The sequence below is a fragment of the Atractosteus spatula genome, chromosome 14 (assembly GCF_055471065.1).
Source record: "Atractosteus spatula isolate fAtrSpa1 chromosome 14, fAtrSpa1.hap1, whole genome shotgun sequence".
In the NCBI taxonomy this organism is placed as follows: Eukaryota; Metazoa; Chordata; class Actinopteri; order Semionotiformes; family Lepisosteidae; genus Atractosteus; species Atractosteus spatula.
In genome coordinates this window covers 29,757,018-29,774,005 of record NC_142719.1, presented here as the reverse complement: position 1 = coordinate 29,774,005, position 16,988 = coordinate 29,757,018, and the positions used below count along the sequence as shown (strand labels likewise).

General features: G+C 47.4%; 1 protein-coding gene across 1 annotated transcript in view; it reads left to right on the top strand.

Annotated features, from left to right (window-relative positions):
* The window catches only part of adam19b (ADAM metallopeptidase domain 19b), a 39,060-nt gene extending 27,931 nt beyond the window's left edge, over window positions 1–11,129 (top strand). Inside the window, exons 11-23 of the mRNA XM_088933422.1 lie at window positions 381–520; window positions 1,177–1,354; window positions 2,306–2,395; window positions 2,665–2,860; window positions 3,223–3,331; window positions 4,762–4,975; window positions 5,883–5,960; window positions 6,794–6,902; window positions 7,348–7,489; window positions 8,328–8,415; window positions 9,158–9,394; window positions 10,357–10,472; window positions 11,099–11,129. Of these exons, the coding sequence (XP_088789548.1) occupies window positions 381–520; window positions 1,177–1,354; window positions 2,306–2,395; window positions 2,665–2,860; window positions 3,223–3,331; window positions 4,762–4,975; window positions 5,883–5,960; window positions 6,794–6,902; window positions 7,348–7,489; window positions 8,328–8,415; window positions 9,158–9,394; window positions 10,357–10,472; window positions 11,099–11,129 (1,728 nt within the window). The remainder of the gene's footprint in view (window positions 1–380; window positions 521–1,176; window positions 1,355–2,305; window positions 2,396–2,664; window positions 2,861–3,222; window positions 3,332–4,761; window positions 4,976–5,882; window positions 5,961–6,793; window positions 6,903–7,347; window positions 7,490–8,327; window positions 8,416–9,157; window positions 9,395–10,356; window positions 10,473–11,098) is intronic.
* The last annotated feature ends 5,859 nt before the right edge of the window (window positions 11,130–16,988 follow it).

Sequence of the window (16,988 nt, the reverse complement as noted above, 5' to 3'; positions counted from 1 at the left end):
TGGACCTGGGGTGCTATCTGTGTGGAGTTTGCATGTTCCCACCATGTTCGCATGGGTTTCCCTCAGGTGCTTCCGTTTCCTCCCACAGTCCAAAAGTGTGCCGGCAGGTGAATTGGCTTGTGGGCAACTGGCCCTGGTGCGAGAGAGTGTTTTTGTCTGTCTGCCCTGCGATGGACTGGAATCCCGTCGAGTTTGTACCCTAACTTGGCTCCAGTGCTTGCTGGGATTGGCTCCTGCTCCCCCGTGACCCCGAATTGGAAGAAACGGTTAGAAAATGGATGGATGGGTGGCCTGAAGCCAGATGCCATTCGTCTGGTGTTCTGCAGCGTCGAACGACGCTCTTCTGTGTCGGACTGACGGATATTTCCCTCTCGGTGCAGGATCACTCCCACATTGCCATCGGAGTGGCTGCCACCATGGCCCACGAGATGGGACACAATTTCGGGATGAGCCACGACATCTCGGGGTGCTGCCTGGCCCGGCCGGAAGATGGAGGCTGCATCATGGCCTCGGCGACAGGGTGGGTGCCAGCGACCGGCCACCCGGTGTGTTGGGTGTCAGACACCTGCCTTGCTTGTCTGCCTCTCTGTCACCCATATTGTCCCTTGTTTTCTTCCTTTACAGATTGCTGTGTGTCAGTTAGACGTAGGCTTTTTCGCTGACCACAAACGCCATGACAGAACGCTCTCCTTTTAAAGTTTCTTGTTTTACGTTGGCGTTCATACCAGCTAATGACTCTCCTGGCTTAAGTACGGGGTTTTCTCCATTTCCAGAGACAGCTGTCTGTCTCTTGTGCGCGTGGATTTTCTGTAACATTAAAGCTGCCTTGAATCACTTAATTAGGTCATGGCGGGAGACGCATCTCAAACTGGATCGCCATCTGAAAAATAAGTAGTGCTTATGGATCCAGGCTGTGCGGCTTAGTTTGAAACCATGACGAGGGCATTTCACATTGGCTCGGTGCTCGCGTGTTTGGAAACGAGCTCAACCCTTTCACTGTTCAAAAGGCTAGCGTTCTACTGTGGCATTTGGCGCACAGTGAAAATGTCAAGCGCTGACGCTTGTGAACTCATTCTCCAAGAGTCACTTTGAAAAGCAGCTGTCATGCAGCTGTAAAGACAGGAGCACGCTGCGCGAGGGCCGGCGACTGGGACTCACAGGTGTTCTCCTGCGCAGTCACCCTTTCCCACGAGTCTTTAACCGGTGCAACGAGAAGGAGCTGGAGAGGTACCTGGGCTCGGGCGGCGGGAAGTGCCTCTTCAACCCCCCCAACACAGATGCCATGTATGGAGGCCGTCGCTGTGGAAACGGGTACTTGGAGGAGGGGGAGGAGTGCGACTGTGGGGAGGAGGAGGTAAGAGCAGCCATCCGTTTGGAAGGTAGGGAAGTGAGAAAGATTGCAGAGGAGCCACCCAGTTACATCTGTCACTCAACCAGTCAATCAATCAATCAGTCAGTCAATAGATCCACCAGTCCATCAATCAACGAACCAGTCAATCAACTGACCGATCAATAAACTAACCAATCAATCAATCAATAGATCCACCTGTTAATCAACCAACCAATAAATAATCGGATTGATCAACCAACCACCAATCAATCAACCAAACCAACCAATCAATCGATTGATCAATCAGTCAGGTGATCAATCAGTAACCAATCAATGAATTAATGGCTCGTCATGTTTAAAGATCTGGAGAAATGACATCCATTTTTAAAATGTGCAATGTTCTGTTTTTAATATTGGAGTTTTTTCTTGTATAACCTTCCAATCTGGAATTGTTTTTGGGCTCTGTTCCTCCGGCCAGCAATCCTGAGGATGAAGGAGGTGAACAGTCTTGCTCGTTTGATGTGCTCACCTTGCATAGCCACTAGTTATGCTGAACGGTTGGGTACCGTGCAAAGTTCACAGCGCCCTGCTGGAGCATCACATCTGACAATGACGTGACTGCAGGCCTGCAGGATCCTGGGAAGGGCCCAGAGCGCTGGGAGGACCATGGCTGAGTGATCTCAGCCCTCCGCCAGCAGTGCTGAGCCAGTTCTGTCCAAGTGCTTGGGGAATCGCAGGCACACTCAGTCATATCACCAAGACTTGAACCTTGATCGTTTGTCTTGTGATCATATAGCTCAACTCCCATTGGGTGTCTTTTCTGGTTGAGCTGCTAGGAAAGCCTCCCAGTGTTCTGATCCAATGGAGTGAGCTCAGGACTTCAGAGCTTCGTTAGTGGCTCGGAGAAGAAAATTGTGAAACTCCATTCTAACCTGCTGGCCGTCTCTCTCTCTCCCCCTCTGTCCTGGCGTGCAGGAGTGCTCCAGCCCCTGTTGTAACGCCAATAACTGCACCCTGCGGGCGGGGGCAGAGTGTGCCCACGGGGTCTGCTGTCACAACTGCAAGGTGCTGTTCTTCCTCTAACTCTGAAGTGTCCCGTGCTGAGTGTCCTGTGCTGTGAGTGCCGTGGGCTGGGGCTGTGTCTCTGTGTGAGTTTGTCTCTAGCTCTTGTTCCGCTGTGGGGTGCGAGTGTTGTGTTGAGCTGCGGTTTGTTGTTTTGAGGAAGAGTGTGGTGCTGATGCAGGACGGCGGGTTCACGACAAACATAAAAAATCTTTCTTTTTCTCCTCTCCCCCCCCCCCCCCACCATGATCCCTACCTTTTTGTGTCTCCAGCTGAAGAGTCCAGGGGTTCTGTGTCGGGAGCCCTCTGGTCAGTGTGATCTCCCAGAGTACTGTGACGGGACATCGGAATTCTGTCCCGCCAACTTCTACCTGATGGACGGGACGTCCTGTGAGGGGGGCCGGGCCTACTGCTACACTGGCATGTGCCTGACCCTGGAGCAGCAGTGCCTGTTACTCTGGGGGCCGGGTGAGTGGTGCAGGGATCCCATTCCAGTCGTCCTGTCTTTCTCCCGCCTGCTGTCGTGCAGGCGCTGTGTCCTTTTTAAGCAGGTGACAACGAACGCCCAGCAGCTTAAACACGCTGCTCTCCCGCTGTCCAGGCTTAATGCCAGGGGTTTGGTATTTGGTAGCGTCAAAACGGTTGGATCAAGCTGGATGGATTGTTGTGATTTTCAGCATTTTAGCACATTATTGCGGGTGCCGGGCAGAAATTTCAGGGTTGGCCCTCTGCTCGAACCCTAGCTCTGGACGTGGATAGTTGTCTGCCTTCTAAATACAGCCAGGCGCATTCTTTTCGGCCGCGCGGTGAAGAGTGCCGTCTGCCCTCAGGTGCCCGGCCCGCCCCAGATCCCTGCTTCGAGAAGGTGAACATAGCGGGAGACCAGTATGGGAACTGTGGGAAGGACCTGATGGGGAAGTACAGGAGGTGTGAGAGCAGGTGAGGCCCAGAGATCAGCTCCGCTACGGTCAGGCCGGGTATCCCTTCCCACAGGGCCTGAGCCCTCTGCCTTGCACGTACAGTAGGTATGGAGGACCACAGGCGCCCTCTAGGTTCCATTCCCCATGAGCTCTTCGTAAGCTGAATGGACTTCACTGGTGTTGTCTGCAGCTATTACCAAGCCTTTAGTCGCTATTTTCAGGTTACCCAGTCCCAGTTCTAATGATAATAAGTTCAGAGACTCAGGGTGTGAACTTACCATAACCGCAGACTCATAAGACTCATTTTCCTCCATAAACCTGATAGATACATTGTTATACAGCAACGTCTCACTTAGCACTGAGGATGCATTCCAAAGAGTGATCATCATCATCATCATCATCAGGCTGTTCAAGCATGATGGGGGATCGATGGTGTGACCTTTGTTCACACCTCAGAATATGATTAAAAATCCATTTCACACAGAGAGGTGTTTAATTTGAAATCACAGTTACAGGAGAAGTTCCTGGACCTTGGCTCCACACCCGTGCCTGCAGCAGGAGCTGGACGAACCGCAGCCTGGCCTCTCTCCTCCAGTCTGGCAGCGCTGGGAGGCCGAGGAGGGAGGGGAGGGGGGGTGGTGCCTTCTTTCTGATGAGCGATTATGAATGGAGCCGGCCGTGCCGTTCACAAGCGTCATGCCGCGCTCTGATTGGCTGGGAGCGCGCACGTTGTCTCTGCTTGCGTTTTGCCTTTCGCACCAGAAACAAACCAGCAGGATGCCCACCACCATCCTGCACTGAGTGAGCTCCAGGTGCTTTCATCTGGCCTGTATGCAGATCACAACCAGAGAAACTGGTAAACAGGCGCTGTCCTTCGGATGAGACATAAAACCGAGGTCCTGACTCTCTGTGGTCATTAAAAATCCAAGGGTATTTCTTGAAAAGAGTAGGGGTGTAACCCCGGCGTCCTGGCCAAATTTCCCATTGGCTCTTACCAATCATGGCCTCCTAATAATCCCCCTCTATGAATTGGCTTCATTACTCTGCTCTCCTCCCCACTGAGAGCTGATGTGTGGTGAGCGTTCTGGCGCACTATGGCTGCCGTTGCATCATCCAGGTGGGGGCTCCACACTGGTGGTGGTGGAGGGGAGTCCCCATTACCTGTAAAGTGCTTTGAATGGAGTGTCCAGAAAAAGCACTATATAAGTGTAAGCAATTATCAATTATTATTATTACTGGCATCCTGCTTTGACACAGGTGGGTTTGGAATAATTAAAACATTATCCAGGATGAAGAGCGTTCCTAGAAGCAGATTTAAGCGAGACGTTGCTGCAGTATGGTGTTGTGAAAACTTAACCTTGATTCTGTACGAACTCCTCTGGTGTTCCCCGGCCCAAGCTGTCGACCGCACAGTCGGCCAGAATGATTTATTGGAGTTGTCTTTGCAAGGCATGCCAAGTGTGGGAAAATCCAGTGCCAGAGTTCAGCCGCGAAGCCTCTGGAGACCAACGCTGTTTCGATAGACACCACCATCACCTTAAATGGGCGTCAGTTCAAGTGTCGGGGGACACACGTGTACCCGATGGGTCAGGGGGACGAAAGTGTGGGGGACACACTGGACCCAGGGCTGGTGATGACGGGGACCAAGTGTGGAGAGCGGGAGGTGAGGACCGACAGGGAATTTGTTTGTGTTTGTGTTTATCTGTGAACAGTTTCTCGGCGAAGTTGGCAGTGCTTCCCGTGGAGAGAGGACAGGCAAATTCCCGACCTTTGAAATGGAAGAGAGGATGTGTGGGATTCATCGCAGCCTAACTGTGTTTTTTTTAATTTGAAAAAGCAGGAGCTTTGAATTTAGTGCCGTTGTCAACCCTGGCATCACTGTGGCTATGTGCCTGCAGCCTCGCATTTGTAACGTTGCCTCTTGAAGTGTGAACAACCAGTTTTATAAGCAAAGTTAGAATATTGGACACCACTGGCCGGCAGAGGGAGCTCCAGTAGCTTAGTTCAGCCAGTGTCCTGTATCGGGTTACAGTGTTTTTTTTTACTTTTTATTTGAACAACAGAAGAAAATACAATACAGACAAGAGTACATATAACACATCACTAACATAGTCAGGGGTACATATTACAATACAAATACACATTATGAAAAAAGTTTAAACGGAGTAAATAAAAATAAGGTCCGCGCAGCTGTCGTGTTTTTATGTTTCGAAATAGACTGTAAATACTCTGTTACATCTATTTTAAAATGTTTTCCCAGACCATTTCACTTCATGTATATAATAACGTGCCAGTATAATAATTAAGTCAATTACAAACGATTTTTTCGGATTATTTCCAGTGGGATTGAAGTTTAAGATAGTCTGTTTCTTTACAAATTATATCAATATTAGCCTCTTTTTTAATATAAGTTTGAAAATCAGTCCAGAAGGTTTTTACAAGGGTTCAGACAGTGTGGCTGACAGAGCTGATCTTACACATAGAATGGAGCTGAAGGAGAAGCAGGGGCTTCTGGGACTAATTTCGGTCAAACAGCAGGTGAAGCTGTGTTTTCCTGTTTTCTGCAACAGATCTGCTTCGAGGGGCAGTGTCGGAATTCCTCCTTCCTGCAGGCAGATAACTGCAGGGCCAAGTGCAATGGGCATGGGGTAAGCATACTGCCCGCTGTACCACTCCAGTTGGATTGCATACAGTCACAGCCTGCAGATCGTGTAGACAGAAGAAAATCACAACAGCTGTACTGTACGACAATAAATACACGAAATAAAAAGACCTTAATATTAACAGGCCTTTTAGCAGGAAGAGCGCATCTGTGTTGGGATCACACAAAAAAGACAATTGTGTTTTATTGCTTATGTAAATAAGTATTTCCAACAAGAAATAGCGATTACGGCCGGATCCAGATACAGGCGAGGGTATGTGGTCGGCCAGGCAAGAAGCACACAGCAGCAGGTGAGGGACAGTAATGCAATGAGAAAAAGGCGAAAGCAAAACACAGCCCAGAGTTGAAATCCGGAGGCGGGTGACGTGTCGAAACTGGAGGACACAGGCAAAAGCACCGCAGGGAGAATTGTAGGCAAAAATCGGAAATGTGCATGTAAGTTCAAGGCCAGGGAAGCACAAGAAGCAGAGCAGGGAAATCCCAGAATTGCAGGTCAAGCAAACACGGTCGAAGCACAGAGGTGAGGTAAGCTCAAGCTCGTAACTATGCCCGAGCGTCTGATCAGTGCACGGGTGGCTCTTAGCCCCGAGCTGAATGTGCGCAGGTGGGACAGATCTTCTTCCACAGCGGGTGGTAGCAGGCTGATCAGCGGGTCCGCCTGTGGGATCAGGGTTCCTGGAGGAAAGCCGAGACCTTCGGCGCAAACCGTGTGACAGCTTAGTTCTGTCCTTGGAAAACGTCGGATGGCTTAAAATAGTGGTTAACAAAAGGAGTCGGTGCTGGGGTCTTGCTGACCGCTTCTCGTGTCTTTCTGCTCAGTTGTGTAACAACAATCACAACTGCCACTGCGACGCAGGCTGGGCGCCCCCGTTCTGTGACCGGAAGGGCACCGGAGGCAGCCTGGACAGCGGATCGATCACCACGCACAGTAAGGAAGACTTGTTCGGTGTCAGCAGTCAGGGATCAAATGATGTTTAACAGGCAGTGGAACAACGACCAATAAATGAAGGTGCTTGTACATGTACAGTATCTGAGAGGTGTACGTTTTTTTTTATAATTTGCATTTTGCTGCAGAATAAAATCAAGCCCAGTGTTACTGATTTGATTTAAATGATATTTTTCAGCTGCAGAAATTAGCTTAGTAGTGAAACATGATCTGGTGTTTTAGTCATTTTATTTTTCTGTGCAATCTGGGAAGTGCTGATAGAATTTGCCAGTACAGCTTTCTCATCAGAATTGGCTTTCTTGGAATTAATAATTGGAGACAATAGGATTATGTGGAAATTCACATATTCTGAATATTCCAAATATTCTGCGGAGAAATAGGTCAAGCCATGTGAGAGCCGACATCTGTATGCTGTGTGTGTCTGTAGGCAGCCTGCTTCCTGTGCTGGTGCTCCTCCCCCTGCTCCTGGCCGCAGGATTGGCTGCTGTCGGGCTGTGGTGCTGCTACAAACACAGGCTCCACCCCCTGAAGAAGGGCCCCGCCCCCCCGCTGGAAGCACCGCAAACCAGGTGACATCATCATTCTTCATCATGCACTGAGAAAGACCTGTCGCAAACACAGACTGACCAGCAGGAGGGGCATCTTTGTAGAGATGATCCTTTAAATCAGACACTGAAGTCTACTATTATGTATAGCCAATTGTATGGCTAAGTAAAAGTCATGATTCAGCTCTTTTCATTCAGTGTTTTTCCTTTATGCAGAATCACAATTCCATGGCAAATGGTTTTATGGTTAAAGGGGAACAGCAGTCCTAACTTCTCAGACTGGTTAGTAAATCTCAGTGATAAAATCAATAAATAAATTCATTGACAGTTTTCGCACAATTTTACATATGCCAAATTAAGCACAAAAGCAGGAACTTTGTGAAAGTTCTGTAAGTCGCCATGTTGTCGCAAACCCCTGGTCTCACCACTGGCGAGGTCGAGACTTCATACGAATTGTGACGTCGTTCGACCCTTCCTGCTCACTAGTCACTGTAATCACTGGTGTAATACGATGTACGAGCGAATAAGTACAGGTTGTGCAGCGGTCGTTTCACCACAGAAATGTTCCATTTACTGGCAAAACCGTCTTTGAGTCGAGAGCAATATTTCTGTTGGATTAAAAGAGATGGATTCACAAGCCTGCTTGTTTACAATGTAACAGGGCTGCTTCAGCTCACCAGAGGTTTACCTGGAAATTGTATCTATACTGTAATATAAATTACAAGTTGCTGTGTCCATTTTATATAAAAACGGTGTTGCAGTTGTTGCCCTTTCTTTGATGCTGATACAGCCATGGAGCCCATGTAGGCCCATGTAGGCCCGGAATGGCTCTGATGGTGCTGGTATTTCTCTGTCCTTGCAGCTGTGCCCCTTCCTCCAATGGGAAGGCTGCCGCCAACGGCCACGCCAACCCCACGTTCCAGCTGAAGCCCCAAGACCCCGGGCACTTGGTAGGGGGGGGTCAGTTCTTGTCTGTGGGGTGTAACAGGGTGGGCTGCCTTTTTCTCCGGCGGAGGGCCGATAGCTCTGGTAGAGGTAGAGAGCCGACGTGTCGTCACAGAGAGGCGTTCTCTCAGCCCTCACAGATTGACGCGTTTGTGAGAATCTACGCGAGGATAGAAAACGTTTCAGGAATTCGAGCTGGACGTCCCCTGTCTTGCAGCTGATGCGAACACAGGGAGATCGCATGAGAATGTTATATAGGGTTTCTAGTGAAGACCCAGGGGGTACTGATATGCATTCTCACGCGAAACTGGTTAGAGAGAGAGAAAGAGAGAGATAACAGCTAGAGGGCCTTCTAGTGGTGTACAGTGGGAAAATCCTTCCCGCTGTCATGGGGGGGGGGGCTGTTTAACACATAGCCCTTCCATCTCTGAGGCAGCGCATGAAAAGGGTGCGATTCAGGACCGCACAGCCCCTGCGCCCTACAGCATCCAGCCTGAGAGCTGGATCAGGGCTGAGCTTTCCCCTGTCCTTCTCCTGTGTGCTCATTATTAGAACAGTAGGCTCTCAGTCATGTGATTAAGAGAGTAATTACTCATAGTTATACTGACTTATTACATGGCAATGGAACAGTGCATAGCAGCACTGCTGGAAATCTGTGCCTATATTCATCTGTGCATTGAATAAGCCCAGCAGAAAGCTTTGGTGTGCTGTGGACTGACACTGTGATTGTGTTCTTATCCTGTGGAGGGTGTCACCCCCACTGGTAGCCCGGCCAGCCTGAAACAGAGGTCAGCGATCACAAGGCCCTCCGTGAAGCCCCCACCTGTACCCTCCTCCGTGGGACAGCAACCCCCCCAGCAGCCAGGAGTCTCCTTGCCAGCGCCCCCAAGCACTGTGCCCCCAGCCGTCTCCAGGACACCCCCCAGACATGGGCCCCCACCCAGCCGCCCCCTGCCCCCCTGCCCTGTGCCCCGGCTTGGCCAGGTACGAGCCGCCCGCGCCTGAGAGGGGCTTCTTACACGCTCCCACCACTGTTTGTGCAAAGTAGTGGGTACAAGGGTACTCAGGAAGAAAATAATTTCTCAACTGGTTAGAATCTGAAAAAAAAATACTGGAGCTTTAAAAAAAGCAGATGGAAGTCAAAGAAATAGGAATATAGAATAAGTTGCTCACAAACAACGAAGTCCTGACAAACTATGCTGTGGTAAATCAGGAACAGGTAGGATGAGGCAAAAGAATGATTACAAACAAGGGAAGGCCATCGGCCCGTTAAGTTCCTTTGGTAGTTACCATTTGATCCCAGGATCTAATCCAGCTGTTTTTGAAAGAAGCCAGGGCACTGGGTTTGACAATATGGCTGGGCTTCTTGTTCCCTACTCCCACCACCCTTTGTGTAAAGACATGCCACTCGTTTTCACTTTTGCCTGCACTTCCACATAGCTTGCATTAGTATCTTCTCATTTGTGCCATAGGTTTCATTCTGAAGATGCCCTACTGGGTTCAGTGTGTGATTATTTTTAATACTTGTGTCACACACTCTCAGTTTGCTCTACTCAAGACTGAAGAGGCTCAGTTCCTCCATCCTGTCAATGCAGGGCATTCTTTCAAACTCTGGAATAGTTTGCTCTGGTTGTTTTCCTGTAGTTTCAGATTCCAGAGCAGCAACATCTTTTTCTGTCACAAAAACTGCGGCGACAAAAACTAAACACTGTTCTAAACATGGCCTTGCTAGGGCCTTATAGCCTTCTAATAAATTGTCTGGTGTCACAGTGGCTTGACTTGGCATAGTTAACGCAAGAGAGCTGCGTACTGTGAACTGCTGTAATATGGATCTTGGAAATTAATGGTTTGGTGGATTTCTGAAATAATTACCTTGCTCGCTGTGGGGGCTTTTTTCAGCTTAAAGAGTCCTTGTTTTTCACTCATCTTTTTTTTTGTTCTTCCAGGAGCTGCAGAATACAAACAAACCTCAATTGCCTAAAGCTGTCAATTCAGCAGAGGGACTTAAACAGTGTCTCAAAATCTCAATGCTGCCACCTGCTGGGCAGGGACCGAAAGTCAGGTAACCTCACCGAGCAGTTATGATCAGTCTCATCCACCAGTCTGTTTTAGAAGGATTTGAGACTAAGTTTGCTTTCTACAGCGATGTCAATGTCTACAGCAATTTACAATGTCTTATGTTACAGTGACACATAGTGAAACAGAACCACTCTGAGCTCCCTTGAAGTAGAGCAGTTAATGACAATATAACTACTAAACAGCATGAGAGTAGTTCTCTGGGCCTCAGCTTATTATGGGTTATAAAACTTTGGACTTTTCCCATGAATTGAAGATACCTTGGGAGCCTTCGAACCCCGTTTTGAAAACCCCAGAACACCTGGATAAAGAATGCTACTAAAACATTTTCCAGTGCCAGCTGAGTTGGGGGGGTGCATTTAAGAATGTAAAACATGTTACAAACTGGAGGACACCTTTCGGTCCATCTAGCCTGTTTGGTCATTAGTAGTTAATTGATCCCATTATTTTGTCTGGCCATTTCTTGAGGAACGTCAGGGTATCAGCTTCAACAATATGGCTGGGCTGCTTGTTCCACACCCCCAGCACCCTTTGTGTAAAGACGTGCCTTCTCTTTTCCTGCATGCTACCACTCTTCACTCCATTGCTGATATGTCTGTGTCTGTCTTCTAGGTTCCAGGATGAAACCATCCACAAAAGCTGAGAAGAACAAAGACTGCCAGCCGTGCTCCAGCCCTCCCACAGTGAGACCAGTGTGGCTAAGAGTGAAGATGGCTGCCCACAGGAGGCCAGGTTACACTGGTGTCCACAGCTGAGTGTCAGTCAGCTGACAGTCAAGAAAGGGCTGTTTCTCGTTCACCGTAAGGGGCTGCAGGGTCACGCTGGGTCTCACTGAGTCACACCTGCCGCCTTCTCGAGTGGTTTCCAAAAACGGGGGCGCAGAACCTTCATTTCTGATCTGTGTTCAACGGGAAGGTGCAAGCGGCTGTGTCTGATCTTCACAGGGGAACTGCAAAGCTATTTTTCATATTTCCGGGTTAGAGAGAATCTGTGATGATGAGTGCACTTCCTGAAACACTAAAAGTAAAATGTACACAGTACCGTGTAAAACCTCCAATTTACATCACAAAATAGACGAAATTTCCAGGTGTGTGCAGCGCCTTGTTCTTAGAGAACGAGGCAACAAATAATGCGCTAATTTGACGCGCAGACTTCTTACATTGTAAACAAGCAGGCTTGTGAATACATCTCTTTTAATCCAGTAGAAATATTGCTGTCAATTTTGAGATGGTTTTGACGACAAATGCTACTTGTTAACTCTGCACGCAGATCACGCTGGAACACTTCTGCTGTGAAATGTCTGCTGCACAACTTGCACTTCTTCGCTCGTACATCACAGAACATTAGTGAGCATGTAGTGACTAGTGAGCAGGAAGGGCCGCTTCACGTCACGGCTTCCGGGAACTCTCGCTCTCTCCCGTGGCGAGACCAAGGGTTGGTGACAACTTGGTGACTTACGGTGCTTTTCACCAAGTTCCTGATTTTGTGGCTTAATTCGAAAGTTGTAACGTTTTTCTATACCGTCAATGAATTTATTTGTTTAATGAGAAATTGCGCCTGCAGTTCCCCTTTAAGGATTAGTGGGAGAAAAATGGGAATGCTGTCGACATTCTTCAAGGGAGGGGTGCAGCTCTATGAAATCTCCTACGTTTTGTTTTTTTACCTTGAATTGTATATGTGTGTGTTTTTTGTATTTTGTCACAGCTCCGCAAGTGCCCACATGCAGTAGAGCTACTTAGAGACTTTTCTGTGAAAAATGGAAGCAGCCCTAACTCAAAGTGCTGGAATTAGCAGGGTTGGGGGGGGGGGTGTAATTCCTCATGTCCCCTCTCTCTCCTGCGTGCTGCATTCACTATTGAACTGTAAGAGGAGACTGCACTGGAGACTTGAATAGCATCTTATTGTAGTGCTCTTGGGTTCACGTGGGTATGCTCCCTCGCCACTGTCAACTCAGGTTGGTCCCCCCGAACGCTGGGGACTCGAACCCGGGCCTCCGGCGTCACTCAACGGGGACCCAGCCAGTTGAGCTAAAGGGAAATCTCGCGTCAGCCCGGTGGCTGGGGTCCCTGCTATTCACAGGGAAGGGCGGTGACGTCACCGCGCTGGTAAGCCGGCTTGAACAACCTGCAAAGGCGGTCGTATGCGTTACATTCTTCTTAACCAGACGTCTGCAGTGTGAATTCCAAGTAGCAGTGTCACACTGGTAATGTAAGTTTGACAATATAAGGATCTAAGAATATTTGTGATTTCATGTTGAAAGGGCTACAAGTTTAGACTTTGAGGTACTTGAAAAAGCTGAGAGGACAGACACAGTGTCCGGGTGAACAGCATCATTGCTTTTAAATGGCTGAAAGCCCGTGCTCGGTGGTTATAATGATCACCTGTTCTGATAGATAGGATCTAAAGACGCTAGGCCTGACTGCGTCTTCGAGGCGATGGCCTGCCTGAGTTCGGAGAGAATCCAGCACAGAGTTTCTGCTACACACATTAATAACTTTCAGGGAATTTAATTGCAGGAAAAACATGAGTTCTGGAATCACTGGGAGTCTGGAATCAGTCTTTACATCTGTACTATAACTGTGCTGAGTCATGCTCTTTGATAAGCCACCTCCTTAGTATAGAGTTTATGTTGTGCTTGTGAGAACAGCCCTGTAAATATAAATGAACAGGGGAGTGAAGTGAAGAGTTAGGGTGGCACAGTGGTTAGCAGTGCCTCACAGCACTGGAGCCCTGGGTTCAACTCCATACCTGGGGCACTGTTTGTGTGGTGTTTGTGTGTTGTCCCCTGTGTTCATGTGGGTTTCTTCCCACAGTGCAAAGACATACTGGTAGTTGTTTTATTAAGAACTTTATTTTCTTTTCACAAATAAATGCAGAGATCAGAAAATAGAAAACTTTACATGTGTGTGTATATATACACACACCTAAAACAGTACTGTATATACTGTATGAACCCATCTCGTTAAGGTTAAAAAAAGGCAACAGTTAAATAACAATAATTACTTTTGTTCAGGTGCATTAGTTCATGTCGTTTTCTGTGACTTCCAGAAAAAGGACAAATTCCATTTACATGATAATCAGTATCATAGGTTTTTGAGATTCAGTCCTATGCCCTCTGTTTTCCACAGATTTTCTGCTTCCTCCTTCCCTACTCTCCGCAGGTCTGTGGGGTAATAGTTGTCTCTAATAATGGACAGGGCCAGGCTACCTGCTGCCTTGACTGGACCCTCGATGCCTTTGAACACCCCCATATTCCTCACCTTCCACAGGGCGTCCTTTCCACTGTTCACAATGGCCCAAACCCTGTCAAGCACGTAATGGGGTAGTTTGACGGGAGAGATGCTGTATATAATGACGGCAGCGGTCAGGGAAAGGTGAGGGGAAAGGGCCTGTTAACCAGTCCACAAACTGGACCCAGAAAGCCTAAGTGAAATGGCAGGACCACAGGAGATGGGTCACAATGTCCTCCTCGCCGCATACAGGAGACATACTGGTAGATGAGTTGCCCTCTGGGAAAATTAGTCGTGGTGTGAGAATGTGTATGTTTCTGGACCCTGCCTTGCGCCCATTGCTTGCTGGGATAGGCTCCAGCTCCCCGCGACCCTGAATTGGACGAAGTTGTTAGAAAATGGATGGATTTATGTGAAATAACAGTTGATGAGGGAAAATGACACTCACTTTGATGCTGGACAGGAAATGAATGTGATTTACTCTCCATTTCTCGTTTGGTTTTGCATGATTTTGGTTTCTATGCGCCATCTTTCCAACACATGGTCAGCGGCATCTGTCAGCGGCGGCCCGCGTCTAATACACTTATCTAATACACTCTCAGGCGTGCTTGCAGTTACTACGTCTGTCCATCAGAGGGAGACATGCTTTCAATTTTGATCGGAGCTTTTCTCTGTAAGTCCAGGTTCACCCTAATTCTCCTTTCAGAGCTTCAGGTTGTGCTTTGTTTTTCCCAAATTCAGTATTATGTTTGGGAGTAAATTGAAATGTTAATCAGCAATGTAAAGATACAGGTAGATCAAATCATCGTTATTGGAGTTAAATTATAGGAATTTAGCTGTTAACTTGTGGAAACCTCTAAAGCAGGCGGAAATAATATTTCACAGACGACAAACAGAGATTGACCTTCATCTGATAAAGTTGTTTTGTCTGCTTTATGCTTATGCTGGTACAAGTTGGGAAGATGATTACTATGTAAAGGATTATCTGCATATACTGCACAGACAGTCCACAGGCAATCCTATGGGCACATACAGTAGTCTCACCTGCCAATTTACAAAGGAGACTAAAGAGCCAAACCAGATTGAGACAGGAGCCCAGTAAGAGAGCAGAAGCAGAAAGGTGCTGCCTCTTTTTCATTATGTGATTTAAGAGTGTTTATGCCTTTTTCATGTGATAACTGGAACTCTAGGGGAATATGACTTATGAACAAACCCACTACAGCAACAGTGACATTAAGAGCTCTTAAGAGGACATTGTCTGTCAGAAAGCAGTGCTTTTGTTGAAGATTTGAAATATACTATGTTTTAATATTATTTATTTTTTATCTTTGGCTGTTTTTTTTAGACTTTATTAAAACAAAAACATTGTCTTAACGGGTAATATCAACAGGTACCCTATGCAAAAAAAAAAGCAACCAAGCTGTGCAATGCGTTGTGCCTTTCTGTATATTTATTTCCAAATAAAACTATTTTATGAAACAAATGTGTTTCGTTCTGCTGAGTTTCGCGGGCTCTGATCACTTTTCTTTGACATATTTGAGGCGGAGAATGAAAGAGGGAGGAAAGAAAAAAGAAGATTAAAGAAGAAGTAAACAAATTGTCAGAACAGAAGGTGAGTAACAACAGAGACCCATCGTATTCGTTTTGGCTGTTGGTACCTCACTGACCTGACTATCTCCTTCCAGCTGTGCCTTAAGGGAGCCCAGGGAATCTACTGCAAAAACACAGCTGGGTTACCTATTCCAGAAAACCCACCCCCTCCTATTCTCTCTCCCTCACAAACCCAGAGGTATTGATTGACTCGGCCAGGAGCTTTTAGGATTCTGACTGCATCGTCAACACCAGCAGTCATGTCATTCTGCAGTTCACAGTTGGGGACTCACTGAAGCTCAGCAGGCGTGAGCCTGGTCAGTACCTGGATGGGAGACCTCCTGGGAAAAACTAAGGTTTGGAAGTGGTGTTAGTGGGGCCAGTAGGGGACGCTCACCCTGCGGTCTGTGTGGGTCCTAATGCCCCAGTATAGTGACGGGGACACTATACTGTAAAAAAGCGCCGTCCTTCAGATGAGACGTAAAAAATTAGATCCTGGCTCCCAGTGGTCATTAAAAATCCCAGGGTGTTTTGCGAAAAGAGTAGGGGTGTAACCCCGGCGTCCTGGCCAAATTTCCCATTGGCCTTTACCAATCATGGCCTCCTAATAATCCCCATCTATAAATTGGATTCCTCACTCTGTTCTCCTCCCCACTGAGAGCTGGTATGTGGTAAGTGTACTGTGTGCACTATGGCTGCTGTTGTAGTATCATCCAGGTGGGGCTGCACACTGGTGGTGGAGGGAAGTCTGTAAAGTGCTTTGAGTGGTGTCTAGAAAAGTGCTATATCAGTGTAAGGAATCAATTATTATTATCGTGTGCCCTCATAATCTCCCCTGGCCATGTCAGAAGAGATTCAGTTCCTTAACCTGTGTCCAATCTTCCTATATTGTCCAATATTGCTCTTCTTTGAACTCTTAAATCGGTTATGTCATTTTTACAGTGCATCAATGAGACTTGAATGTCTACAGTGTTCTCCATGAAGCAGAACTTGTGCTTGGACTTGACATTATTTGGCTTCATTTCAATTTCAATTTGAAAAAAAAATCCTTAAAAATCCTTGTGGGTCTTACAGATCACCCACAGATCTAAAAAAAATGAACTGTACAAAGGTTTGCCAAAATCTGTTCATTTTCAACAGTATTAGGGCTGGGAGTTGCGATGAGCTTGTCCTGAGCTTGCTGGATTTAGGAAGCTAAGCAGGGCCGGAATGGTACTGGAATGGGAGACTTCCCAGGAAAACCATGCTGCTGTTGTGTCAAGGAACTAACGGGTCCCTCAGGAATTGAATTCAAAACTACTCTCCCAGTATGGATACTGGTGGCTCTGTGGTGTAGGAGGAGCCCTCAAGTAAATCAGTAATAATTGCACATTTTTTCAGCCGATGGCTATGTTACAGCCTGGCTGCTGGCTCTGAATGGGTCTTGCACTTTGCCAGGGTGGCTAACGGATTAAGTAATTTGCCTCCTATATGTAAAGTGTTTTGGTATGAAAAGCACTATGCAAAAGGAAGCAATTATTGAATACTATTGGTTCCGGGATGAACTCCTTTAAAGAAAGAGAATTGTGTTTAGAGAATTGATTTTGTGTCAATGTTTCGCCAAAAAAACTTCCATTCAATAAGTTACTAAATAACTTCCCGCTATTCTTTTAGTAGGGAGAAATTAAGCCTATCAATACCTT